The sequence below is a fragment of the Electrona antarctica genome, assembly GCF_951216825.1.
Source record: "Electrona antarctica genome assembly, chromosome: 2".
Lineage (NCBI taxonomy): Eukaryota > Metazoa > Chordata > Actinopteri > Myctophiformes > Myctophidae > Electrona > Electrona antarctica.
The window spans coordinates 30,486,207-30,514,139 of NC_136807.1; the positions used below are offsets into that span (position 1 = coordinate 30,486,207).

General features: G+C 42.2%; 3 protein-coding genes across 3 annotated transcripts in view; all 3 read left to right on the forward strand.

The window, feature by feature from the left end:
- Positions 1-472: 472 nt before the first annotated feature.
- LOC306917404 (calcium-responsive transactivator-like) lies at positions 473-12,089 on the forward strand (the record flags this gene model as incomplete). The annotated part of the gene is given in 12 exon segments (XM_079495628.1): positions 473-541; positions 1,967-2,043; positions 2,144-2,228; positions 2,782-2,917; positions 3,354-3,433; positions 3,436-3,577; positions 4,888-5,061; positions 7,057-7,146; positions 7,686-7,778; positions 8,300-8,419; positions 9,370-9,497; positions 10,032-12,089. Coding segments are annotated over 12 exon segments (1,221 nt in total). The 3' UTR covers positions 10,059-12,089.
- A 2,457-nt stretch (positions 12,090-14,546) lies between these two features.
- Positions 14,547-26,572, forward strand: mtg2 (mitochondrial ribosome-associated GTPase 2). Its single transcript, XM_079495596.1, has 6 exons — positions 14,547-15,066; positions 22,134-22,281; positions 22,958-23,073; positions 23,621-23,839; positions 24,360-24,498; positions 24,816-26,572. Exons 1-6 carry the CDS (start codon positions 14,842-14,844, stop codon positions 25,211-25,213), a joined length of 1,245 nt encoding a protein of 414 aa, XP_079351722.1. The 5' UTR covers positions 14,547-14,841; the 3' UTR covers positions 25,214-26,572.
- LOC306917415 (troponin C, slow skeletal and cardiac muscles) overlaps positions 21,622-27,933 on the forward strand; it is a 368,649-nt gene continuing 362,337 nt past the window's right edge. The window contains exon 1 of the mRNA XM_079495637.1: positions 21,622-21,625. The gene's annotated coding sequence lies outside the window, so the exon portion shown is untranslated. The remainder of the gene's footprint in view (positions 21,626-27,933) is intronic.

Consider the following 27,933-nt stretch of genomic DNA (forward strand, 5'->3'; position numbering starts at 1 on the left):
CATATAAAATGAGAGTTATGCGCGCTCTCTACACTCTCTCTGCTCTCTAGCGTGTGTGTGTGTGTGTGTGTGTGTGTGTGTGTGTGTGTGTGTGTGTGCGTGCGTGCGTGCGTGCGTGCGTGCAGACCTATTGGCTTTGAACGCACTTCAGCGATAAAGTGGTAGGCTACTCATGTGGACTATACCAAAACGGAGCACGGGGGTTCCTCTCTCCCTGAAAAAACGTTGTATTTTTATGTAGTTGTTTGCATGGAGGATAAATTACATGGTTGCAAGAACATTTGATAATATTTAATTTCGTTGAGGGAAAAAAATGCATTCATGACTGGGCTTTGTATAAAGAACATATGATTCCCTGAATACCCCCATTTCCGAGTAATGGTGAAACTATGTAGCCTAATAGAGGGCTGTGTTCCAGATAATAAATATTAGAATAAAGAGCGTATAGGCTATTTATTTCCCATATGACAAAATGTCGGTGGCATTTTCATCGGCGCGCCCCAGGGGTAAAGGGGAGGTGACACAACAAACGATTCAAAAGGTAAAGTCGTTCGGTGTTTTTTAAAGATTGAATTATTTTATGGGCGCGAGGGTAGCCTACCATCAGTGCGGGGAAAGTAGCTGGTGGTAGCCTATATATCAGAAACGATGGCAACTGGTATGATATAGTCATCTGAAGGTGCATGCAAGCCAAACAAAGCGCTTATGATGGACGCTAAATACCGTTATTTCTTGTCTGGGATCAATCGCGTTGCGTTTGCTAATAGGTTAATATTTTTCGTAGGATATGTGAAACAGATGGTAATGGTATCCAATATCAATTTATATTTTGAATCTATATATTGTTGCCGTTTAGCCTATAATATATTTAAAGTAAATATTAATGAGTAGTCTATATATATAGGCTATTAATAGGCCACATTGATTTGTGACTCAAAATAGAGGCATCCAATGAAAATGCTGGTGCTGGAAGGTGGATGGAAGGAAAGTGAGAAGCGTGGGACTATCCGAATCAGACAGTTTTTATTTTTATCCTTGACCGAGCCATGTGTTTAAAGGGATATGTGCTGCTGTCTGCCTGCCTATCGGTGAAATCGACTAGCTCACTGAGGCTTAGGAAAGCTTGTCTGCTGACTTTGATGTAAGAAATGACAGTGATGCCAAGGATAAAGCAAGCCTGAGGGGCAGCCGTCTCCGTCCTAGTTCAGTGTCTCTCCATAGTTCTTCTGTGGTAAAATGAAACTTAAAATACACCTGACCCAGATTGTTCTGAGAATAGACAAGTAAGTGTGTGTGTGTGTGTGTGTGTGTGTGTGTGTGTGTGTGTGTGTGTGTGTGTGTGTGTGTGTGTGTGTGTGTGACGTGTTGTGCAAGTGTCTGATCTTCAAGTTCTGAGTACAGACACCCTTTTTGAGTGGTGCAACCACTCCTATAAGTACTATGTGTATGTATGTATGTATGTATGTATGTATGTATGTATGTATGTATGTATCGTGCGTGCGTGCGCGTGTGTGTGTAATGTGTATGCATGTGTGCATGTGTGCATGTATGCATGTATGTATGAATGTATGTTTAGGGTACCAACAGGTGACAAAGTGGCGCTGTTGCACCACTCACTTCAGACAGGTCTGATTTTTTGTTTCTGAAATGCAATTTAAAGGAGCATTCAGTGATTTGGGTGATTTGGAAAGATGTGCACAACAAGATGAGCACATGCACACGCTCTACAGTGTGGGGGGGGGGGGGCTCTCATCCTGATTGGATGAAGGCTGGCTAACCCTAGCCAAAAACGAAACCTAATGTTTGTTTGGTTTTACCCCAGGGGTTACCTGGGGACAGGGAGGAACTCCTTATGGTCAGCACACTATAGTAGGGAGGATTATTTTAAAAAAAAGTTATTTGAATTAAGTGAAATCACTGAATATACATTGAACATACTCTGTATTGTAATGTTTTCTCCCCAAAGATGCTGGATGAGAATCATCATTTAATACAATGCATAATGGATTACCAAAGCAAAGGCAAGACAGCAGAATGCACACAGTAGGTGTCATGTGTTTCCACATTGAGGCTTCATTATGTCAGTGTGCAGAAGGCGTATACAAAAGCAATCATATTTTCACGGCTCTGTGCTTTTTGACAGGTATCAGCAGGTCCTGCACAGAAATCTTGTTTATCTGGCCACAATAGCAGACTCCAATCAAAATATGCAGTCACTTTTACCTGCGGTAAGTCTGTCTCATCAGGTTTCAGGTATAGGTAGTCATGTATTTTATGGATACTGTGCTCACAACGTGATTTTACCATCATACAACAAAGTATCAGGCAGTGGCGTTTCCAGGAATTACATTTTGGGCAGGCAATAATTACATTTTGGGCAGGCAAGATGTGTTAATTGTCGTCTCCCCGCGCACAATCGTAGCACTAAAGGTTTTCAAAGAGATATACCTGCCAGACGAGTAGGATACAAAGGCTGAAAGGCATGCATTTACATTCCAATGGGTGATTGAAGGTCGTGCTCTACCGCAACGGCCAATCAGCTGTCCACTAATAGTTCTCAGGTCTTGTTTTTGTCCCCTCTTTTTTCTCATTGTATGGATTTTGGCAAGGCAGAAAATGGATTTGGACAGGCGGACGCCTGCCCTCGCCTTATTGTAGATACGCCTCTGGTATCAGGCTATATAGCCTACTGTTATTCACACACGTCACCTCCACCATCTATCTCTTTACTTTGACACCTATATATAAATTGTGCCATCTAGTAATGTCTTCCCTCCGCAGCCTCCCACTCCCAACATGTCGATGGGACCTGGAGGCCTGGGCCAGAGTGGGGTTCACTCCCAGAGCAACCTCAATGACGGTATGGCTCCGGCGGGACCCCCAAACACATCCATGATGCAGGGTCAAATGTCCAATGGTGAGAGATCGTTCCACACAGGAGTTCCACGTGTACAAACGTGTCATGTGTGCTTTCTTTCACACAAAAGCAAATGCATGCTCACAGAAGCATACAAACACTTGTCGGTCCTTGGTCTCAAGTGCTTGTCTTTCTCTGACTCTGCCATGTCTTCTGCATATACTTTGACTTTTCTTGAAATTAATTAACATACTGCTTGCAAGCGTCTGTGCTCTTAGCTTTTAGTCCAACTAATGCTCTATATAGCCATACAATTCTGTGTTCCATTACAGCTCATTTGTGCCTTCCGATCTATCCCTAATCCTTTAATTTATTTACTTTTGCACCCATGACTAACATAGCCCATCACTCAAGTCCTATACCACCCGCAGAAGCTTCCAGTAAAGATGAACTGAATGTGTTGGTGGCATTGGGACTGTGTGTGTTGTGTCGTCAGGCCCCAGCCACACCCCCACGCAGCCGCAGTCCGGTCCCTCCTCTTCCCTCAGTCTGATGTCCTCAGCCCCCGGCTATGCCCCCCCCCCCCCCCCCCCCCCCCCGCTCCCTCCTCGCAGGGCAGCATATTCCAGGGCCCAGCTGGGCCCGCATTTGGCTCCTCCTCTTCCTCGCCCTCCGCCTCTTCTTCTTCCCGCAGCAACCTCAACATGCAGTCTAAACCAGGTGAGCCAGGTTTAGAGGGATCCGGTCCAGGTGCGGAGGAATCCGGTCCGAGTGTAGAAGGATCTGGTTCAAGTGTAGTAGAAGGATCTGGTCCGAGTATAGGGATCTGGTACAGGTGTGGAGGGATCGCGTCAAAGTTCCATGCTGAGCTGTGTCATAGATTTTGGAAGACGCAGGCAGAGAAGCCGACAATCATTTCTCAGTTCCCAACTCAACTTGTATTCGTCTTGCCCTAAATCACAAATATCTTAACCACTCAAGCCCTATAGTTTACCAGAGTCCTCACAGGTCACTATACATACTTTTCGCTGGACGCCAAAGAAAACAGCCAATCTATACACATCTATGACAGCAAGATATGAAACGTGATTTCTGCCCTTGTTTTAAATTTACATGGGGACAAAGAATAACAGTGATGTGATCAATAACATGAGTTGCTGCTCAGCAATCCTGATAACACATTGCTCTTAAAACCAATACATTTTTCAGATGCAGAATTTGACATTCCGTAATTTCTGAATCCCTCCTGTTGCCCCGGACAACAGGCAAACTAAAACAACCAAACACATTCAGTTCATCAGAGAGGTCCTGCTTTATTTTCTTCCTCCCCTCCCCGCTCCAGGTTTAACCACTTTTGCCCTATAGGCCTATACTTCAATGTATTGTACGAGATAATAGCTCACATGTGCCACCATGGTGAGTTGTCTGCTTGTAGATATGTTATTTCTACTGTTTTTAAAACATTTATGAAAATAAATGTAAAGGAAGAAAGGGCCCCAGGGTTAATGTGGTTAATTCTCCTCATCTCTGACCTTTCTCTGGTTGTCTGTGTGTATTTATTGTTGTTTATGCACTGACATCGCTGGCCTTTCCCTGCATTTGTACTTAAAGAGCATCTAAAAAATGACCTTCCGGCTTCAAGAGACTCTTTTTAAGGGAACCCTGTTTTCTTGTCGACACTCCTCGGTTGTGAAGACATGTGTATGCCGCTAAATAAGGACCAGTTCAACTTTAACTTAATCTCTTTTTTTCTAATTTTTTTCAGAAACAGCCAATGTGTGCGTTGTGATCTTGTACATTGGCTATTTTAGAAGATCTTTGCAAAAGACATTCACAGAATAGGGACGCTAGGTTGAAAGTGGTCTAGAATGCAATCCAACAAGAGAAAGTAGTAGGCCTACCATATATGGCGGGGCCTGCAGCTTAATGCGTATCAATTTAGGGATCCTTGACGTGAAAATCTTTAAGATTCACTGGTATAGACTAACGCATGAGATCATCTCTCTCCCATAATCCCACCTACCTCCCAGTCTCCATGATGCAGCAACAGTCAGCCACATCACAGTACTCCTCGGCCTCTGCCCCTGGGGGCCAACAGCACTATCAGGGACAACAACAAGCCATGGGCATTATGGGCCAGGGTGGCCAAGGAAACAGTGTGATGTCACAGAGGCCAATGGCTTCATACCGCTCTTCACAGCAAGGTAAGCGGAGACAACTTTTCTCTTCACACTGCTGTGGCTTGGCAGTGGGAAAATCATTGATTATGCAAATTATTCTGATTGATCAACTTCGGCATAACGTGGTATTGTGGTGTTGTGTCTGTGTGTGTCTGTGTCTGTGTGTGTCTGTGTATGTCTGTGTCTGTCTGTGTGTGTCTGTGTGTGTGTGCGCGTGCGTGCGTGCGTGCGTGCGTGCGTGCGTGCGTGCGTGCATGGAGAGGAAGAAAGATAAGGTAAAGATGCTTTGTGTGTAAATATAGCTTGAATTAGAAAGTATTCATATTTGAATTATTAGCAAGCTGATGGCTTGATATTTTGCATTGAAATGCATATGTAAATGTAGTGGTTGTTGAATGGTTAAAAGGTGTTCAATAAGTGTGTGAATAATGTACAGTATATGTTAAACAGCTGTAAGCTTGAAAACTACAGTGGATGTGATATTTGTATGATGAGAGTCTTCATTGTCTTCTGTGCGACTACGGTATATGAAAAGTCAGAGCAGATGTTGAAGGTTTTTGGTTTAGAGTCTGTCTCAGGTGCTTGTGACTTTAAGAGCCAGATGGAAATATATCACTCTTGTCACATCAAATCTCGATCTCTAAATCATTTCACCCATGATGCCATGTCAGCAAGCTGCATGAAGCTATGAACCTAATAATAGCTCCCAACATCTCGTCTATTGAAAGAAGTGGACTGAACACGTGCCTCGTTGCTGCTTGAACAGAGGGAGACGTTTCTAGGGTAACAACCCACTGTACTAGTCTACTGTACTGTACATGTACCACACTGTGATCCTATTGACTAGATTCAATATTTCCACATAGGAGAGGGTGTTATTATTAGTATTATTGTTATTATTGGTAACATTATATCCAAAGTTTGTCTGGGTACCTTGCTCGTCAGCCAGCCTCTGATTGGTTGTAAGGCTGTTGCTAAGGCTCCTGGGTGATAATAAGAGGCGTTATCAGAGGAGGTTTTGCTAATGATGAAGAAATTAACAGGTTCTGTTCTGTAGCTTGTTCCTTCAAAGGGTACATTTTCCATCACTTTTGATTTGATTTCAAACTGGTCTGCAGATGGTTTTCTATCAGCTTTTTTGGTTGAGTTTGTATCTCTTGCTGTGGATGTTTGTTTTTGTAGTATTTTGTTTAGTTTGTCTGATACACCGTCTCCACACCATAGCGCAAAACTTTCTTAAACTGCGCACTTCTTAAGCTGCGCGCAGCTTAAATTCCGAGTTTTTAGACAGCTGGTGGATGGAAAAGAAGCTCCACCTCCGCGGAAGACTTGAGCGGAGGAGAGCGTTTCCGGGAATCTGGCCGTCGCGCAAGAATTCAGCGGAGGTGGAGCTTAATTTCCATCCACGAGCTGTCTAAAAACTCAAGCTTTAAGCTACGCGCAGCCGAGAACGTGCGCAGCTCTTTTCATAGTGTGGCAACAGCTAGAGTATGTGAAGACAAGGAGTGGAATCTGGAGTTTCTGCACACTGACACCAAGCAGAGATCAGATTTGCCCTGATAACTGGCTTTTTAATGTAATGTTATGCTCATAATCACCCTGGGATATAATTACTTCCATGGCATTATTCATTAGTAGTTTATTCAGTTATCCATGACCGGTGAGTGAAATTAGACATCATAAGCACTCAGCAGAATCAAGATACAAAAGACTCCATTACAGTATTTACCTTCACTTCATTGAATAAGAGATCGTAACAAAAGTCAAAAGTATCCATGATATCATCTATCAGTATTCAATCTCTCCCCTGTCCTTCATTTTCAATGACGCACGCACGCACGCACGCACGCACGCACGCACGCACGCACGCACGCACGCACGCACGCACGCACGCACGCACGCACGCACGCCTCCAGAGCCCATGTGTCCAGCAGGCCCAGTTCCTTTAGCCACCACCAACACATTGGCCAGTTGGTCGGACCGCCGCATTAATCCATCGTGGTGTCGCCTGTCTTGCAGGACCTGCACAGCAGTACATGGGACAAGACGAGTTCTACGGAGAGCAGTTTGGGCACAATCAGAGCTCCAGCGAGCAGTATTACCCTGATGGTAATCATTCACAGCCTTAAACTTTACACACACAGCTCTCAATTTCACACTTATCTTTCACTGGTCATGCAGTCATATTTACAGTATAGGCCTACATACCATTTCCTCTCAGGACCATTCCATTCACTGTAGCAGTGACGCTGCAATTTGTTTCACCCTCTCTCGGTCATGGCCTTTCTTTTCCTCACTGTGAGAGTTGATAATGCACCGAAACAGGTTCGGAAATGGGCTGATGTTGATCTGAATTCTGCTTCTTCCCAGTGTGTCTTGTGTCCATACTGTCCTCTTTGGTGTGCAGAAATTTCAGATTTCATAAATTGAGCAGTTTATCATGGACAGGGTGAAATGTAATTCCCAGGGTGTTTGTGCCTTGTGTGTCAGAGTTCATATTGAAGTTGGATGGCGCAGCAAATGTTGTTTGTGACTTTGTGTGCTTGTCTTTCTGCCACTGTACATGTATTATGAATGTTTACGCTTCTAACTGTGAGAGGAGTGAGTTGTTGTGGCATTTGTTATGAGTTGAATGCCACCCTCTGCAGGTCAAGGAGAGTACTCCTATCAACAATCATCTTATGGCGAACAAGGCTATGAGAGGCCCTTTGATGAATCTTCACAACAATACTATGAAGGAGGTATGCAACTATTCATTATTTTCTTAATGATTATTATGATTATTCTAGCTATTATTCTAGCTACACATCATGAAGCACATTTTTATATGGGCTATATTTAGGCCTATTTTGTATGTATCAACTTCGAATCGATTAGTCTGTTACTCTGATCAAATCGTACGACTTTGACTTTGACTTTGATTAATCACTTAAAGGACGATTATATGTTAATATAATTGGTCCTCACTATTGATTATTTTATCAAATTAGATTATGTTTATAATCAATTAAATGTATGACTTTGATTAACTGTTGCTCCTCTAGAGTCTAGAAGGAGGTACCATGTATAGCCTTAAAATAATGAATTGAATTGCAGAATCCGCGGCTCTGACTCTGCACAGTAGAGTGCAGAGTAGAGCAACCAACTGATTATTTGTTGTCTAGGTAGTACTGTCAAAATACAGTATATCATCAGATATAGACCAGCATTATGGTAAATGACAGTGACAATATTGTGTGTGTATTATTCTGTGTGCATCCAGGTAACTCTCAGTATAGTCAGCAGGGGGCGCAGTACCAGCAGAGCTCTGGCCAGCAACAGCCCTTCAGCCAGCAGCAGTACTCCTCACAACAGGGCTATGGTGGACAGCCACAGGGATATGGTACATATGCATAATATCATATAGACACAGATTCATATTTCATATTTGTTGTTCATTGTCTCCACCAGGCCGGAGGCATGGGGAGAGAGTATGTTGTGCACTCCATCCGTGTGTGTATCCGTCCGTCTGTGTACAGCTAATCTCTGGCACCTGGTCGATGCCAAATTTTGCACACACACTCCCTGGATGCCAACGATGAACCTCTGCCCCAAAGTTTCCAGAACGGCCTGTTATAGCACCACCAGGAGGCCTACTTTTGAAAAACACACTATCTCTATAGTCATGTGTTCAAGCTGGATCTGTCCGATATTTCATATTCCATCCTAATTGGCTAACATTGGCTTTCAAAGTTTGCAGGATTGGTCCGTTTTGAACAAGTGGCTGTTCTGTCTGTAGCTGTTCTGTCTGTAGCCTACATTGAATATACATTTCTCCACGTACGTACTGTGTATAGCCGATGAGTAGGCAGAGATCTCTGATCCTGAAATGTGACATATTGTGAGCATGTTAGTCTGATATTGTATTATATTTGTCATACAAATAAGTATGTAAAGTTGGATGGCGAAGTGGTTAAGAAAATTCCCACGGACCACTGCACAAAAGGGGGGACTCCTGCACATCCAAAAAACTTGTGGGAGGTGCAAGTATAGTTAGCAGGCATAGACTTCAAAAGAGAGGTAAACCTTCCAGGGAAGGGACTGCACACTCCAGAGAACAAAGACGGACAACTTACTGCATCATCAACTTATTTATTAGCACAACGCGTTTCGCCGTGAGCTTTGTCAGGTGCAAAGCTCATGGCGAAACGCGTCGTGCTAATAAATAAGATGAAGTGGTCCGTCTTTGTTCTCTGGAGTGTGCAGTCCCTTCCCTGGAAGGTTTATCTCTCTTTTTGATATATATATGCCGTATATGAATAGAATGTTCATGTATGAACGACTGGCCTGCAGGTGCTGGGCAGAGTGCCTCCTCCCAGTACTCCCAGTATCAACAGGTTCAAGGACAACAGTATGGATCCTACCGCTCCTCCCAGGGTGCACCTGGAGGACAGACACAGAGACCGTACACCTTTGAACAGGTATGTTACATACAATGTCACGTGCCGAAAATAGGCTATCTACAAACTCACAATCACAATTTATATACTATAAAAATACAAAGTAGAATTTCATTATTTCCCCCACTCTCTCTCTTAATATGTGCAACATAAACTACTGTATGTTCAGCCAAACTCAAATTAGTAGTAGTACACCATAAGTAAACCATAAGTTTTGATTGAAACAATAACATGTTTTCAACCCTTATCTTCATGTAATTGGTCCTCACAAATGCTCATTATAAGATGGCACAATTCCCATCTATTCGCTGTGTCTCATTGGTGGGCTGTGGACAGTTCAGAAACCTGCCTGCCAATGAAATCATTGATGGGGATTCCAAGCTAATAAAAACTACTACCTTTCTCTTCCTGTAAAGTTGGCATGCTGAAATAGAAGCCATTGTTCTTGCATTAATAACAAATATCTTATAGCATCTATAATGAGCATTAGTGAAGACCAATTATATGAAGAAAGGTTTGTGTAAATAATCCGTCATCTTGTATGTTATTTCGTAGGGTCAGTATGGAAACTATCAGCAATAAAGTATCACTTATTTTCCTTGTTTGATGAAAATCACACGGAGGATCCGCCGGGAAGTAAAAGACACTCAACTGTGGTACGATGTATTGTATCCTCTTGTCTTGTTCATCATCCCTTTACCTGAGAAAATAGCCGGAACAAACATGACTCTCTCCTCACCTACTTCGCTATCTCTTCAGGGTTAAAGCTGAACGATATAAGTTCTGTAACCCTAACCCTATTAACCACTCAATCCCAGTTCTTTGACGATTATTTTATTTCGTCACACAACGTTGCACAGAGAAAATATATAGCCGATCTACAAGCTCACATGTAGGCACAATACGACGCGTTTGTAGATTGACTATATGGGGTATTTTTAAAAAAAAAGTCTATTAATGACATGCCCTTTGGGACGCCAGGGTTAAAGTGATTAAAAGCCAGGTTAGGTCCAGGATGAATTCCGTCAGTTAATTCCGAAGGACAGTCAACTACCTGAAAGACCTGTGGAGATGTGTCATGGTGAAGCCTCAGGACCCTGCCTCTATATACCTCCCTGTTTTTATTATAACTCAATCACCTTTTTATGCCGTATCATTGTCATTTATTTTACCTTCACCAGCTCATCTGTTTTAAAGATTGTAGCTACAATTACGCAAGTTAGGCTGAAGACACAAGGAGACATTCGCTAATATTTATTCAACAGACTAGATCCTTGCTTTAGTCCCTAGTAGATACAGTGTTATCTCATTATAAAGGATTAAGAAGGTGGAAATGTTGATCCTTATGGCCTGGCTTGTTCAGGGAAGCTTGTCTGTGTTAGTCAAAGTGTGATGTGTAGGTGTGTGTGTGTTTTCACTGTCTTAGTGTCTGCATATGTCTTAGCTCATAGATACAATAGATAGAGGGCTGGCCTGGTTCAGTCTTGTGTATTTTGACCATGATAATCATATCTAATATTACAGTAGTTGTTATGACGCTGAAGGCTGAACTTTTTTTGGTCATTATTCTGCACGCACAGATATCTTAGGGTTGCAGAAATGAAAAGTGACACTATATTGATCCAATCATAATTGTATCTATGCTTTGCCACTTTGTCTGCACTTTAAATAGGTTACTTGTAACTGTGTACTTTTTTAAGTGTGTATTAAGAAATAATCCTCAAAAAGCCAAAGTAACAGGGATAGAATGGTAGAATGTTCCCTGCACCTCTAATTCAACAAGTGCAATACACTCAGTCATGTTGGGTTGTTTTTTTATTGTGGCTTCTTGTGTAACTTTAATTCTACAATTCTAGAAGAGCAGAAATGGCTAAGTCTAGTGTTTTCGGCCTATAGCAAGATTTTATAGATGCTATGATTTGATTTCTTTTAAATAACAATTTATTTACTGTATTTTCTGTGTGATGTATTTTCATATCACATAGGTTATTTGCAAATGGCATACTTTAGCGTTATTTTCTGTGAAAGTTTAACAATTATTAACCTGCTGTAGGACAATGCAGATAGTAAGACAACAGTAACTCCTATAGTACATGCACGCTTGCCTTATCTTTTTTGTTTATTTGCTGTACTGTACGTTTTCATCACGTTCAGAATGGGCCAGAAGTGTTTTTTGTAATTTCAAATGTTACACAAAGAAAACCTCTCCATGGCGATGCCAATAATCACGGTTTATTACACAGAAATGTGATTTGTAAAGATGCTATGATTGTGAGAGTTCAACTCTGGGGAATGCTTTAGTATACAACCTGGCTGTGAACGGTTATCACTGTAGTTGCAGTATTTTTTGCAGGGTTATGCTTAGTTTATGCTCCATCATTCAACTGTGTCGCACATAATTTGTGCAACTTTTGTGAATCACACACACATCAGTACACGACACCGTCATATGATGCATTATAAATTGGGCTTAAATGGAGATGAGGAGATATGTTGTATGTCAAACAACTAATCTTAATTCCAGTCAACAGTGACAATCATAGGATTCTCCATGCTACAACATCTGTATCATTGTGTCATTTTCCTATGTTTTGAATATGTACTACAGTGTTTCAATGTCTTAATACTGTTGTTGTTGTTGTTGTGTGTGTGTGTGTGTGTGTGTGTGTTTGAGATATAGATCGGGGGAGGATGGTATGAATACGCAAAATATGAATGTTGATTTATTGTATATTGTAAGACTGCATCGTCTATTCTTTTCAGCTGTCTTTTGTTACTGTTTAATAAATAACATAAATTGAGCCTCCTTTTTGGTAATCGTCTTGTTTATTTAATTAAGGACATAGTGCCGGTTCTAGGAGTAAGGTGGCCCTAAGCAAGATTATTTTCTGTGGCCCCCCCATGCACTGCCATGCCGGGGGGGGGGGACATTTATATGTTCTTATGTTAACTTTATGAACTTAAATGCAAATACATTGGACATAAAAAAACTAGTACTAGTCATTAAGCTACTAATATAGACTGAAGTAATTAAAGCGGGTCATGCTTGCATGTTTGGAATTGTAACAGCTGAAATAATATATCAGTATTCCGATATTAACCTGCGGGCCGCAGTAAGTGAAGGTTGGGGCCACATGTGGCCCCCAGGCCGCTAGTTGATATAAACCTGCGGGCCGCATTAGGCCGCCAGTTGATATTAACCTGCGGGCCGCATTAAGTGAAGGTGGGGGACACATGTGGCCCCCAGGCCGCCAGTTGATATTAACCTGTGGGTCGCATTAAGACTGTTGCAGACCCCTGCATTAAGTGAAGGTCGGGGCCAAATGTGGCCCCTAGGCCGTTGATATTAACCTGCGGGCCGCATTAAGTGAAGGTGGCCCCCAGGCCGCCAGTTGATATTAACCTGCGGGCTGCATTAAGTGAAGGTGGGGGCCACATGTGGCCCCCAGGCCGCTAGTCGATATTAACCTGCGGGCCGCATTAGGCCGCCAGTTGATATTAACCTGTGGGTCGCATTAAGTGAAGGTGGGGGCCACATGTGGCCACCAGTTGATATTAATCTGCGGGCTGCATTAAGTGAAGATGGGGGCCACATGTGGCCCCCAGGCCGCCAGTAGCCCATGTATGGGATAGGGGATACTTTTTTTTTTTTTTTTTTTTTAATCTTCTCCCTGTGATGTGGAGAAGAGTGGTTGTGGCCCTATAAAGCGACCGCTTATATTGCTTGTATTGCCTAGAACCGGCCCTTTACACAACGCCTTTTGAGCTTGTACGTGTTTTTCACTACTAATTTCTTAGATTTTCTTATATTGAATGTGTTTGTTGTTTCAATATGAAAATGACTTAAAGTGAAGTCATTGTAAAGTATACCAGTATGACGCCCTTTAGGGTGAGGTCGCGTGCCTGGGTGACTGCAGACTGCTGGGCGAGCGCTGGCGCTTTGTCATGGGGGGGTCAGATCAACATACGGAATGAATTCTGTACGGCTACTGCCATCTATGGAGCGTGGCTTGAGTGTACAGCGTTTGAAGAGGTCAGATCAACAGAATTTAAGAATAGGTCAGCTCCATATATGGAGATCTAAGGGTGCAGAGGGGGCAGTGTCTTGAGTATACAGGGTTTGATGAGGGCCCATGTAGGGTACCCATGTAATTTTTGGGCCTGTTGAGAACTCGAGAAGTTTTTGCCGGCTGCTAGGCGCGGCTGTACTAATAACTTTGGGGCGAGCCCGTCTAGAGCATAGAGTCATGACTCATGATGAAGCTAAAAAGGGGCGTGACCCAAAATAAATTGCAAAGGTTTTTTAAGATCCTTAGGGTCATCCAAATAATTAACATATTAATTCATTTTGGATCATGGTGAATGGGTCATGGTGAATTCAGGGGTTGAACGTTGGGGTACCATTGAAAACCTATAAGGAAAAAAAATGAATTAGAATTATGCTTTATCATGTAGCATGTGACATGTCAAACTAGGGGTTATTCATGATTCTGAATCCATTCCATGATTCCAAGCATTAGTTTTGCACGAAAAAGACTCCTTGGGCTTAGCCACTTGCCGAAATGTGCCCAAAATGTGTAGCTCTGGTCCATAGCCCTAATAATTTGCACTAAATCGCGGCGAGTTGGTAAACTGGCGAGTTTGATTGATTGAAATATTTATTAACAGTTTGCAGAATTACAGTACATTTCAAGCACAAACTCAATACAAAGGCTGTTAACTGTGAGTGGACGACCCAATTAAGCATTACACTTATTTCCAATAGGGTCCACCATGTTCAATTCATCAAAAACATTTAGAGTACAAATAGACACTTCTATATAGACAAAGAAAGTTCTCCGGATACCCCCAAATGTGATGACCTCATCACATTTGTGAAGACGGCTATGGCAGTTTTTAGCCCAAGGAGTGTTTTTCGTGCAAAACTAATGCATTTTATTTCACTTTGATGTCCATTCGTTCACATATAATCTAATTTTAAATATGTGGCCTGACTCAGAGTCAGAGCCCTCTATGTGTCGTCCGTAAGACTGCTATTTCACTCTTGGTCCAACTAGCGCCACTGCTGGTTTACTCGTCTCCCGGCTTCCGTAGTCATGTGTAATCTCTGTGACTGACTGTTGCTTCAGTAGTAATTAAGTAGCAGGTCAGGAGTTAATGTTAAACAAACGTATTTCTATTTGAGCAACTTTCTTGGACAGAGTTTTGGAGTCGGACATCGGACTCGTTCACGCTTGACTCGCGTAAGGAGTAAATGAGGTTCTATGAAGGCATTGGTCGAGGTGACACACACACAAGTCAACGTTAGCTGTTATTAGCATTAGCATACTGCCATTGAAATAGCACCTTTCTGCTGAACGTGACCATGGCGAGTGTTCAGATGTGCATCACTAGCCACCAGAGGATATTAAGGCACATACTTGGACTGGTGCACGATAGGAACAGATTGTTGACGTCCAGATGTTCTGCAGCTGTGAGGTGGCCATCAGTTGCTGCTGGTGGCAGCAGCAGAAATGTTGCCACAACCTGTGCACAGTGTGCCAAAGCCAGAACAGCCCCGAAAAAGAAGGAATTATCTGAAAAGAAACTGGTAAGATATTTGTATTTATTTATCACAATTTAACACAATCAAGTAAAGAAAAGGAATAACTAAATTCGATAAAGATCACCGACAATATCTGCAAGTGGAAGCACACTTTTCGCTCCTATGCCACCAAAATGTGGAACGCCCTACCAACTGTCATTAAGACATGCGAATCCCTTGACTCCTTCAAAACCGCTCTCAAAGGGCACCTACGGATGGCTGCAATTCGAAACTGGCCCCCGTAAAATCTGAATCCCCCCCCCCGCCCCCCCCCTTTTTTCCCCTCACTGTATATATTTCTTTTCCCTTTTTACCTCCTTTTTGATGAATTCTTTTTTGATGAATTCCTGTTCTGTCTATAGAAGTGTCTATTTGTACGTCTCTAAATGTTTTGATGATTTGAACATGGTGGACCCTGTTGGAAACAAGTGTAATGCTTAATTGGGTCGTCCACTCACAGTTAACAGCCTTTGTATTGAGTTTGTGCTTGAAATGTACTGTAATTCTGCAAACTGTTAATAAATTCTTCAATCAATCAAAAAAACCCTCATGAAGAGAATCAATCACCTGAGTCAGTACAGGTAATAGCTCCTTTCGGAACCCTACGTTAAAGTTTCTGACATTTTGATGACTTTACGTAGGGTTCCTTATCGACTTCAAGCGACATGGGATGCAATCTGAGTTACCCTTCTCCGACGGATCTCTGCGCTGTGGATATGACGCTGACATATTCCAAAAGAAGCATATGAACGCTATAGGAGACAACGAACCCTCTGACCCCCCCCCGCGAACGGCTCAGAAGCCGTTAAGTATTTTTAATGTTTGTTAGACCGTTTTGGCAGCTCTCTTCCTTCCTTCCTTGACTTCCTTATTGACATCCTATTGTACCGCCTCCATCACCGTGGCTGGCTACCTGCGACAGAGGCAGGAACGCGCAGATAGCCAGTTCCGGTATGCATGCACCTCAAAGGCTCCAGACTTCCCAGAACAAACTGGTCAGGCTACTACTTGGCCTCACTCCTCGAACCCACCTCACCCCTGCCCATTTTGACAGACTGGAATGGCTTTGGGTTGACGACAGTCAACCCAATGGGTCTTTGCAATGGGTCTGAGTACAGCATCTTGCAATGGGTGTGGTCAGACTGGTCCACAAGATTCGATACAGCACCAAGATACCCATGTACCTGTCTAAATACTTCCTTAATGTCAACGAAGTCCACACCCATAACACCAGAGGGAGCGCAACCCAGATTCGGCACTAACAAGGGACTAAATTAATTTCGCTCCTATGCCACCAAAATGTGGAACGCCCTACCAACAGTCATTAAGACATGCAAATCCCTTGACTCCTTCAAAACCGCTCTCAAAGGGCACCTACGGACGGCCGCAATTCAAAACTGGCCCCCGTAAAACCTGAATCCCCTGAATCCCCCTCCCACCCCCTTTTCCCCTCACTGTATGTATGTTTGTTTCTTTCCTTTTTTACCACTATGGTGATTTTTTTTGTTTTGCTATATAGAGTATATTTGTACATCTAATTGTTATGATGAATTGAACATGGTGAGCCCTATTGTAAACAAGCGTAATGCTTTATGGTGTCGTCCACAATTAACAGTTTTGTCTTGAGTTGTGCTTGAAATGTACTGTAATTCTCCAATCTGTTAATAAATTCATCAATCAATCAAACCTCATGGTTAAGGTAAGCTTAGAGAACACAGCCACTGCTTTGCTTGGCAGCAGGTGTTGAATTGCCAGCAGTATGTTTCACAGGCCTTTTAGTAGTAGTGAGTGGCTGATCAGTTGCACCACTTTACCTTAATCATTCAGTCACTGCACTTAATAAGGGAAAATTTGCGAAATGTGTGGCAATTCAAATCTGCAAAAAAAAAATGCTTACCACTAACTTTCTTCACAGATGTGTTCATAAAGGTGTCTACAATCACATATAAATGTGTTCCAACCCAACTCCCTTGGGAAACTTTGTGACAGCTGCTGAAAGATGGGGTACCATTATCAACCAATATAAGGCAAAAAGAAAAATCCAAATTTAATTATACTTTAAGTAGCATGTGACATGTCAAACTATGGGGTTTTCATGATTCTGAATCCATTGCAAGCATTCGTTTTGCACAAAAACACTCCTTTGCCTAAAATGCCCCTAGCCATCATCACAAATGTGATGAGGTAATTAGAGCAAGTGGCCATGGCTGAATTTAGCTCAAGGAGTATTTTCGTGCAAAACTAATGCTTGGAATGGATTCAGCAGAATGAAAACCCCCTAGTTTGACTTGTCACATGCTACTTAAAGCAAAATGAAATGTTGGGAATTTTCAGCAGCTGTCACAAAGTTTCCCAAGGGATTTGGGTTGGAACAAATGTATACTGTATGTAGACACCTTTTATGAACACATTTATGAAGAAAGCTAGTGGTAAGCATTTTTTTTGCAGATTTGCCACACATTTAGCTAATTTTCTCTAACTAACTGGTGTAAGGCAGTAGTTCCTAGATGGGGTCAGGACCCTCAGGGGAGGTCCCCAAATTATTTTTGGGGGATTATGTTGGGGTCTTGCCCTGAAAGGTTTGTGTAAGTAGGGGATGTAAGGATCAGGAAGAAGAAACATGAAGAGCCACACACTTGATTAAACACAACCCGTAACAGGCTGCAACTATCGATTATCTCCTTCTCCTTGGTGCTGTTTGTACTTTTTCGAATAATCAAGACCCACTCTCGTGGCTTGTAGACAGCGTTGTGTTGTGTTGTGTTGTGTTGTGTTGTGTTGTGCAAACAGTACAGTATGCTGAACACAGACTGTTCATTACTTCATTGTCAAATGATCTTTATAGTCTAGTGGGAAGAGGGGGGTATCATGCACCCCCCGGAAATATACTTCTAATCAGTGTTTTCTTATTGGAACAAATGTGCTGAAAATGATGAGCTATGATAAAAAGTTGTCAAAAGGTCCCACCTACCTCAAAACCCCCATTTTGGTATATGGCTCTGGCGAAATTGTGTAAAGGCAAATATTAATTCACTAAAATTACATAAATAGACATGGAAGTCTGACATTTGTCATGGAGTATCCTGACACATAGGGGTAAGTAGAAGAATATGATTTGGGGGGTTGCTACCATTATAGTTTTAAATATGACCTACATTATCCCCAGAAAAACAAAAAAAGATGCTGTCCGCTTGACTAATAACAACAAAGATGGTTATTTTCCAACACATTATGGTGAAAATCACTGCCTCACTTGTATAGGCCTATAGAAAACTTCCCATATCCCTAAGCTTCAATTTGATCCCAAGATAACCTTTCTATCTTGAAAATTACTCTTTCTGTAGCCAAAACTCTGAACTACCGGTATACCTCAAATCGGTGAAAATTGTATATTCAGTCAGTATCAGCTATACATTTGGAATAAATTAATGAATGACTGTGTTTGAACTGACTCCACATTATGGAATATTTCTTACTTGAATAAGCTATGTTAAAAAGTTGGTCCAATCTACCATTTTTATGCAAATGAGTGTCACCATTATCAAAACAATCGATGTTTACTATATCTCAGCCAATATTGCACTTAATGAACAAATAAGGTGTCTATACTTAAAGTGACCACATGTGCCCGTGGCATGCTGGTGTAAAAATCAGTGCTGCCCTTACAATAAAGTCACATGTATACCAAGTAAGAGATACCAATATTGCATATAACTTTACAAATAAGGTATCTAGACAGGTGTTGTGTTTTTATGCTAGCTTTATAATTTAGAATATATATACTGTAGCATAACATCACACACAAAAAACATCCTCAGTATGAACAATACTAGGCGGCAGTATACACACTATGGCCTGCACTATGCAGTATAAAATACAAACAGTCACACAATCCTGTAACAGTATTCCATCATATACACACTCAAAGGCAAAAATGTAAGCAACAGTGACCACCCTATACACTAGCCTGCACCATAAAGAACAAAATGCAGTCACATTAATCAGTCTTCTTCGTCTTCTTGTCCATGGTCTCCAATGACAAGGAGATCAAAGGTTGGTAGGACTGGACCGCAGGACCACACTGGATTTAAAAACCCTTCGGTTTTCAACCATCCCTGCCCTTCATAGGGTTTTGGTTTTTCCACAATAGCTTCATCAGCTCGCTTGTATAAGGCAAAGCAAAGTTACTATATTTACCCAGGGTAACTGGACTAAGCATCAGATACGTGTTTACAGCCAGGCCCTGCTCATAGAACATTTCATGGTAGTGGTTCAATGCCTTGCTCAAGGGCACTTCAGCGGTGGTAATTTTAACGTGCCGGTCCGGGGATACGAACTGGCGACCTTCCGGTATCAAGACCGCTCCGCAAACCGTTCGGCCACCGCTGCCACTAAAGGCAACACAGTGGTTCTCTTCAGAGCAGAGTAGCATGGAGGAAGACGAGCCAGGTCAACTTTAGATTTAAGAAGTGAGTTTGTCATTGGCCCCCACCATTGTCTGCAGCAACTTGGCACGGGTGACGTCCACTGGGGCGGCGGTGGCTCAGGGGTAGAGTGGCCGGATGGTAACCGCAAGGTTGCCATTTCAAACCCTGGCTCCCCCAGAGTTAGTGTCGAAGTGTCCTTGAGCAAGACACTGAACCCCTAATTGCTCCTGATGTGCTGGTTGTTGCCTTGCATGATTTCCGCCGCCACCGGTGTATGAATGTGTTTGAATGGGTGAATGTAATGCACAATCTATGTAAAGCGCCTTGGATAAAGGCGCTATATAAATGCACCATTTACCATACTGAAGACTCACAACTCTGTCCATACAGCAGACAGATGAATTGCTGCAACTATACTAAGTAAGGATCTGTTCCATATAGACCGATTCAGAAACGGGTCTCATGGTCGTAGGCAACATATTTCCTGTGGACGGAGACGACAAAACAGTCGGCTCTTCTACTACATTGAATGGATAGAGTGACCAAATAGAGTGCTGAAACGTTACTCTTTTACCTGCTTTTTAATAACACTAACTTTACAAAGATGCCCAGAACATCAGGATAAACCTGTGTAGTGTATGGCTGCTTCAACAGTGGTGGCAACGTTCAACTTTGGAGAGGAATACGTTGCCTGCGACCATGAGACCCGTTTCTGAATCGGAGATAGTGTAGCACAAGGCACATTTCAAGGACCCCCATAACACTTACGGGTCCATTTGGTTCCATTTTGTATGTTCAGAATTGCACACCAGTAAGATGTCAACAGCTCAGTGGCCTTGTAGTCAGAGCGTTCGCCCTGAGACTGGGAGGTCGGGGTTCGATCCCCTGGCCGGGTCATACCAAAGACTCAGTCGGTAAGTCGAGACATGTCCCTGCTACATACTAGTGTCATGTCCAGGGGGTGTACTTGTACATCAAGCTACCTCATACTACAGAAACAGGAGATAGGCTTCTGCCCTATGGGCCTCATGGCTACACAAGGCTTACTTACAGGTCCATTTGGTTCCATTTTGTACACTCTAAAGTTACACACCCGTAAGAAGCTCTGGATATCATCAACATCTCAGTGGCCTTGTAGATAGAGCGTCCGCCCTGAGACTGGATAGTCAGGGGTTCGATCCCCAGCCGGGGAATACCAAAGGGTTGGATTGGGGTAAGTCCCTGCGACATACTAGTCATGCCAGGGAGTGTACTTGTTAGGCTTCTGCCCTATGGGTCATATGGCTTGGCTAGGCTCAGAATATATGCTATTTAAATTGTGAGTCTTCAGTGAAAGAGTGGTGGGGCAGATGACAAACTCATTTCTAAATCTAAAGTTGACCTGGCTCGCCTTCCTACATGCTACTCTGCTCTGAAGAGAGCCACCGTTGCCTTATACAAGCGAGCTGATGAAGCTATGGTGGAAAAACCAAAACCCTATGATGAAGGGCAGGGATTGTTGAAAACCAAATAGTTTTTGAATCCAGTGTGTCCTGTGGTGCAGTCCTATACCAACCTCACTGCTTGATCTCCTTGACACTGGAAAGCATGCACAAGAAGCCGACGAGATAGAGGAATTGATTTAATCGGCACTGATTTGCACACCAGCATGCCATGGGCACATGTAGTCACTTTAAGAATAGTTTCACTGAGATCCTCGACCCTCAAAACATAGGTCTAGACACCGTATTTGTTCATTTAAGTGCAGTATTGGCTGAGATATAGTGAAAATCGATTATTTTGATAATGGAGGCACTCATTTGCATAAAAATGGTAGATTGGACACTTTTCCAACTTTTTAACATAGCTTATTCAAGTAAGAAATATTCCATAATGTGGAGTCAGTTCAAACTCAGTCATTCATTAATTTATTCCAAATGTATAGCTGACTGACTGAATATACAATTTTCACCGATTTGAGGTATAGTTCAGAGTTTTGGCTACAGAAAGAGTAATTTTCAAGATAGAAAGGTTATCTTGGGATCAAATTGAAGCTTAGGGATATGGGAAGTTTTCTATATACAAGTGAGGCAGTGATTTTCACCATAATGTGTTGGAAAATAACCATCTTTGTTGTTATTAGTCAAGCGGACAGCATCTTTTTTTTGTTTTTCTGGGGATAATGTAGGTCATATTTAAAACTATAATGGTAGCAACCCCCCAAATCCTATTCTTCTACTTACCCCTATGTGTCAGGATACTCCATGACAAATTTCAGACTTCCATGTCTATTTATGTAATTTTAGTGAATTAACATTTGCCTTTACACAATTTCGCCAGAGCCATATACCAAAAAGGGGGTTTTGAAGTAGGTGGGACATTTTGACAACTTTTTATCATAGCTCATCATTTTCAGCACATTTTTTCCAATAAGAAAACACTGATTAGAAGTATATTTCCGGGGGGTGCATGATACCCCCCTCTTCCCACTGTACTATTAGGCAAGTGTGTTTGTAGTACAGCACATTTCAACAAGGCATTGCAAGGCAATTCAGAATTCATAAAAGGTAGCATAAAACCAAAGTTCTCAGTAGAGTTTGTTGTGCATAAAATCAGAATGCTCCTTCTCCGACTACGTGGCTGATTATTGGTTGGTGTGCTCCTTAGAGCCGTTACTTCGTGGACTACCGTAACGTGAAGCTATGTGCGGGGTCCGGCGGGAAGGGGGCCTGCACCTTCCACAGCGAGCCTCGTAAAGAGTGGGGGGGTCCCGACGGAGGGAACGGCGGCGATGGAGGAAACATCATCATCAAAGGTACAACCTGGCGTAAACCTTTCTGTCAGTGTGACAAAAGGCCTTCTTCTTTTGACTTCCCTTGCAGCTTTCCAATTCAGTATGTTTATGCTTCATCCACACAATTCCGGATGTATTAACTAAGCCAAGTGCCTCCGTTTAAATGTGGGCTTGTCCAACCCACATGCTGTTAAATAGTTGGGATTTTGAGACCAAATCACAAGAACGTTTCCGTTTGTTTTTGTTAGTATTTGCTTGCTTGCCTTGCTAATATTCTTACGGGCTCATGTGGAACTTATATTATTAGGGACATATATTATTAGGGACATTATTAGGGACATTTTATTAAGGTATTACTTTGTGGGGTGAGATGGCACACCTTGCCAACTAGGATGGCGTGCATGTCGACGCACATAGCCTTCGTCTGCTCGCTGTGGTCACTTGCTCGCCTCATGGTAGAGTACCTGCCATGTTGTCGAGTTATTTAAGGATGTTCAAGAAAACAAAAATAAGCGCTCCTTTTCTCTTCCTGGGTAAAACAATACGTCTACAGACAGGTTCAGTCCAATGTTAAATCGTTTCATATTTAGACATAGTACAGTATGTTATCACTGGCTGTCTGTTTCTCATAGTTTATTCTCCAATGTGTGTTATCATGATGTGACCTTAAATATTTATGTTGTTGGCATGCTTCCAGTCAACCGGGTTGTCAAATCCCTGGCACAGGTTGGTCCACTGTACAGAGGAGAAAACGGACATTCAGGAGCCAGAAAGAACTGTTACGGTCGCAACGGCCAGCACACTTTCCTTTATGTGAGTTAATTCTATCTATCTCTATCTGTCTATCTATCTATCTATCTATCTATGCCCTATACGTCATCATAAGCAACAATAGCCGATGTAAATGCTCTGAGTTGAGAGCTTGTAGATATTTTCTTGTTTTCAACTTTGGCACACCTAGATAAAAAGTCTTTAGCAGGTGTGAAAATATACAGTGAACATTACAATAAAAAGTACCTGCACATTTCTCCCAACCTGCACATACAGGAGCACAAATATTGAAGGTTGCAATGTTTCCGTCAAAGATGACCTTCCTCAGCCATGATTCGTTTAAATGGTTTGGAAAAATGTTGAATATGTTATACATTTTAGTCAGTGTAACCAGGGAAGGTAAAAACATATCCCCACCAGCGATAAAAATTTATGACTAGCGATAAAAAATGATGACCAGAGTCGAGGCCTGGAGCTTTCCTCATCCCCCCCCCCCCCCCCCCAAACAAATCGAACCCTGCACTTATATGAGTGTGTTTGGTTGATTCAATTAATGTGGAGCTGTTTTGACGTGTTTGCTCTCTGGTAGGTGCCAGTTGGCACGGTGGTGAAGGAACAGGGGGCGGCCGTAGCAGACCTCTCTGAGGACGGGCAGGAGTTCGTGGCAGTGTTTGGAGGGGCCGGAGGGAAGGGGAACCGTTTCTTTTTGTCCAACGAAAACCGTGCTCCATTGACGGCCACACCGGGGACGTCGGGCCAAGAGAGAGCCCTCCAGCTGGAACTGCGCACCATGGCCCATGCTGGTCTGGTGAGTGTACACATGCCACGCTAGGTCTCACAACACGGTCTGGGGACACACAGGGGTCCTTGAGAGATTTCCAGGGGGTCCCCAGCTAAATGATTGACCATTAAAACTGAAATGGATAGGCATAATGTAACAAAATATATGTTTACTTGAAAGATTTTGGTGTAGAGGGGGGAAAAAAGGGGTCAACTACAGACTCCTGGGGGACCCAGGCCAATGATGAATATAGGGTTTAACTTGTTAATGTTGTTGGGCGCCCACTGGCCTAATGGTCCAGGCGCATGCCACATATAGGCTGTGCGTCGCGTGTTCGAGTCCCGTTCATGACGACAAAAGCCAAAAACAAATCTTTAAAAAAAAAAAAACGTTAATAATGTGTAGAGCCCAGGATCACATTAGATAATTGACACAGGGGTGAAAAATGTGTTACAAAATCGTGGGATAAAAAAACAATATTTAATAATAATGTCTCTGGCTTGTTTTAAAGCTGTTCATTTTCTTTTCTTTTTTTAACCACTTTTAGGTTGGGTTTCCAAATGCGGGGAAGTCATCACTGCTAAGGGCCATCTCCAATGCCAGACCTGCAGTAGCTGCGTACCCCTTCACTACCCTGAATCCCCATGTGGGGATTGTCGAGTACAGGGATCATGAACAAGTGGCAGGTAACACCTGACCTTAACCCTTATAGTAAACCCTAACCCCATTGCCTTGGTGCTTTGTCAACTGCACACAAAGTTATGAGCAATAAGCAAATTATTTATCCTAAAAAAAGTGATATTTAACCAAAACATGTCATTATAGTTAAACTTTACAATGTTCGTATTTATTCCCCCACAAAAAGATTGGTGTGCCTTGGGTACACAAAGTTTTATTTCCACTGCTATAGGGAATAAGTACAAGCCATGCATTGCATAAGTTATATTGCTCTATTCACTTCTCAAATAGAAGAGAATGAAAATAATTACGACTTTCTTTTCAGTGGCGGACATCCCAGGGATAATCCGTGGAGCCCATCTGAACCGCGGCCTGGGCATCTCCTTCCTGAAACACATCGAACGCTGTCGTTTCCTTCTCTTCGTCCTGGACTTGGCCACTCCAGAACCCTGGACCCAGCTGCAGCACCTGCGCTATGAACTGGAGCAGTATGAGCCCGGTCTGTCTGACCGGCCTCATGCTATCGTAGCCAACAAAATGGACCTGCCCGAGGCCCAGAGTCAACTAGAGACACTCAAGAGTCACGTCACCCAGAGGATTATTCCTGTATCGGCCCTTACAGGACAGAACACAGAGGAGTTGATCCTCCACCTTAGAGAGTTGTATGATGGCAACCTTCAGGATGCAACGCAAGACCACCAGGTGGCAGTAACAACTTTGTAAGAAACGGTGGCGTTAGTGCTTCAGGTGAGGAGCAAATAAATGATGGTGTCTCTCACAGATTGGCTGTGTTGGGCTACTCAGGGAGTGGAATACGTTATTCTTTACTTATTACTCCTTTGAAAAGTAATTATATTACTTTACTTATTACTTCAAAAAGTATCAAAAGTAATTAGTTACCACAAACACACACACACACACACACACACACACACACACACACACACACACACACAGAGTAATGCAGCTTTACTTGGATCAGTAACTGTAATACAATTATGTTTTGGCAATTGTATTCCCTTTACTTTTTCATTACTCGGGTAATATGTTACTTTACTGCTCAACACTGGAAATAGGACAGGGTAATTATTATAATTAATAATAATAATTAATCAAAACTCACCTGTAGGCCTATCGTAATAGTAAAAAACCTTTCTGTGAGTTTTCACATGTGCCGACTAGAATTCTTTTGCGCATATAATCTTTTGATACCGAAATGTAAAATGTATTTAAAGTTTTGGTTAATACATTGTATTTGAAAACAACGGTCATGTCTTACATTTTGTATTTTAGTTTTGCATGCTTTAAATGCTTTATTCATATTGCATAAATTTGTTTTATATTAGACTCTAGTTAAAATTAAATTAAACATCACATTAGTTTCAAACATTATCAGCCCACATTTAAATGATTCGAACAAACAAGTGGATTTCCAAAGCGTGAGCAGATTAATCCCGTTCTGCTTGTGTGGAGCCGTGGCGAGGGACATTTCTTTTTGTTTCGGAAGGCTGATAAACAAACCCACTAGCAGAGTGACATCGAGCTGACCTCTGACCTCTGCCTGGCCTGTTGTGTGCACTGGGTTAAGCCGCATTTATGCTTAGTTGCATGCCGGTGTCGCGCACCGAGAAATGGCAGATCTACAAGCTCACAATGTGCTGCAACACGACGAGTTGTGAGCTTGTAAATCGTCTATTTCTGTGAGTGCGACACCACGCGCAGCAAGTTATATCATCAAGTCCTTTAGGGGTGTTTACTGGCTGCTGATGCTGCTGCTGTTGCTAACAGGATTTCTAGAGGTAAGAGTTCCCATGGTCAGGCAGTCACACATGTTATGATGTGCTGTATGTTTTTTGCGAGCAACATTTTGTTAATTTACCAATAGTTGTGAATGTATAGGTTGTTGTAAAATGTTGCCGTGTTTAAAAACAATGCTTTGTCCTTTTCTATTACTCTAGTAGGCTCCGTCCTATTATAAATGGCTCACCAAAGCTTTCATTTCATTCTGGGTGAGAGAGAGACGTGACCTTTGGTCATTCATCAAACATTGATTTCCATATATTAAATTCATATTTAAACAAACGACTTCAAAGTTATTAAACTGCATTCATTTTATTTAAATATTGTTCGGGGAGATGTAGTCATAAACTATCTACGGTGTGATTGAATTTTGCTTAGTGATAAACAGAAAGAAATCCCAAATACAACACAACAGATTTGTTTATAATGTCCAATGATAGGTATTAAGGTTAGGGTCACATGACAGAGTTCATGAATGCAGTGTTACCAGGCAATGCTGATGACAACCTAAACGGTTCTACATGAGTAATGTCTGACAAGATGATTTCAGTGGGATTCAGTCAATCTATTCAACTCATTTTGGGCGGGCGTACAGTATTCAAAAATGTAAAAAAGATCGATGCTGCTATAAATATTACGTTTTTCAGAAAACTTAGGTCAGTATTTAGAAGGCGTTTTTAGAATCGGCCTCAGTCCAAAATGGGTTAAGATTAAAGATGAATTCCTTGAGAAAAGGAATAGCCTAAAATCCCTGTGGTTAAAATCTATATGCCCGGTGTCTGAAGCGTGATTAAGTATATTATGTTTTTCAACTGATTGTGAACGAGGGACCACCACCCTGACTTAGAATTAACCTGGGGACCACTGTTGTGTTGTGTTGGGTGAGGATATGGGCTAAGATTAGTGCTTTTGTAACACTTGCTATGCATCATGTGTATACATCCCACTGTTTATCAACCAATGGTCCATTGACTACTAATCATTTCCTAATAATGACTCAACCAGACAATCCGGTTCTCTTCCCCCTCTTGAGATTCTAACTCCCTTTTTCTGTTGCATTTCTTGACCTCCAACCATGTAGTCAGTAAATGACTACATGGACGGTCATCATAGGTCACCAGGTCATTCAGTTCACTGTCAACTAATGGAAAGAAAACTTTAAAAATCAACAAATTCCTACATGAATGGTCAGGGACCACATGCAATACTTTCACGGACAACCTATTGAAAACCTCTGGCCTAATGTGTTAAAGGACCACTTCACCATTTTTCAACCTATCTTCATATAATGGGTCCTCACTAATCATGAAAAAATGGCGCAATGTTTTTCTACTCGGTCTGTGTCTCATAGGAGGGCTGTGGGCAGTTTAGAAACTGTCCTCCAGTGACATCGATGAGGAATACAAGCTAATATAAACTGCAGGCTTTCTAGTCCAGAAAAGTTGCGATAATGAAAATCTAAACATTTTTGTAAAAAGAAATCTGCCTAATGATGTCACTGGAGGACGGTTTCTAAACTGCCCACAGCCCTCCTATGAGTAGAAAAATATCGTGCCATTTTATCATGATTATTAGTGAGGACCTATTATATGAAGATAGGTTGAAAAGTGTTGAAGTGGTCCTTTAACAACTGCAGACATAAT

What these genes read in the sequence shown, in the direction of transcription:
- mtg2 (XM_079495596.1), top strand. Translation starts at nt 14,842, where the DNA reads ATGGCGAGTGTTCAGATGTGCATCACTAGCCACCAGAGGATATTAAGG. An exon ending in AATTATCTGAAAAGAAACTG is followed by an intron (nt 15,067 to 22,133) that starts GTAAGATATTTG and finishes TGTGCTCCTTAG; the next exon opens with AGCCGTTACTTCGTGGACTA. An exon ending in GCCAGCACACTTTCCTTTAT is followed by an intron (nt 23,074 to 23,620) that starts GTGAGTTAATTC and finishes GCTCTCTGGTAG; the next exon opens with GTGCCAGTTGGCACGGTGGT.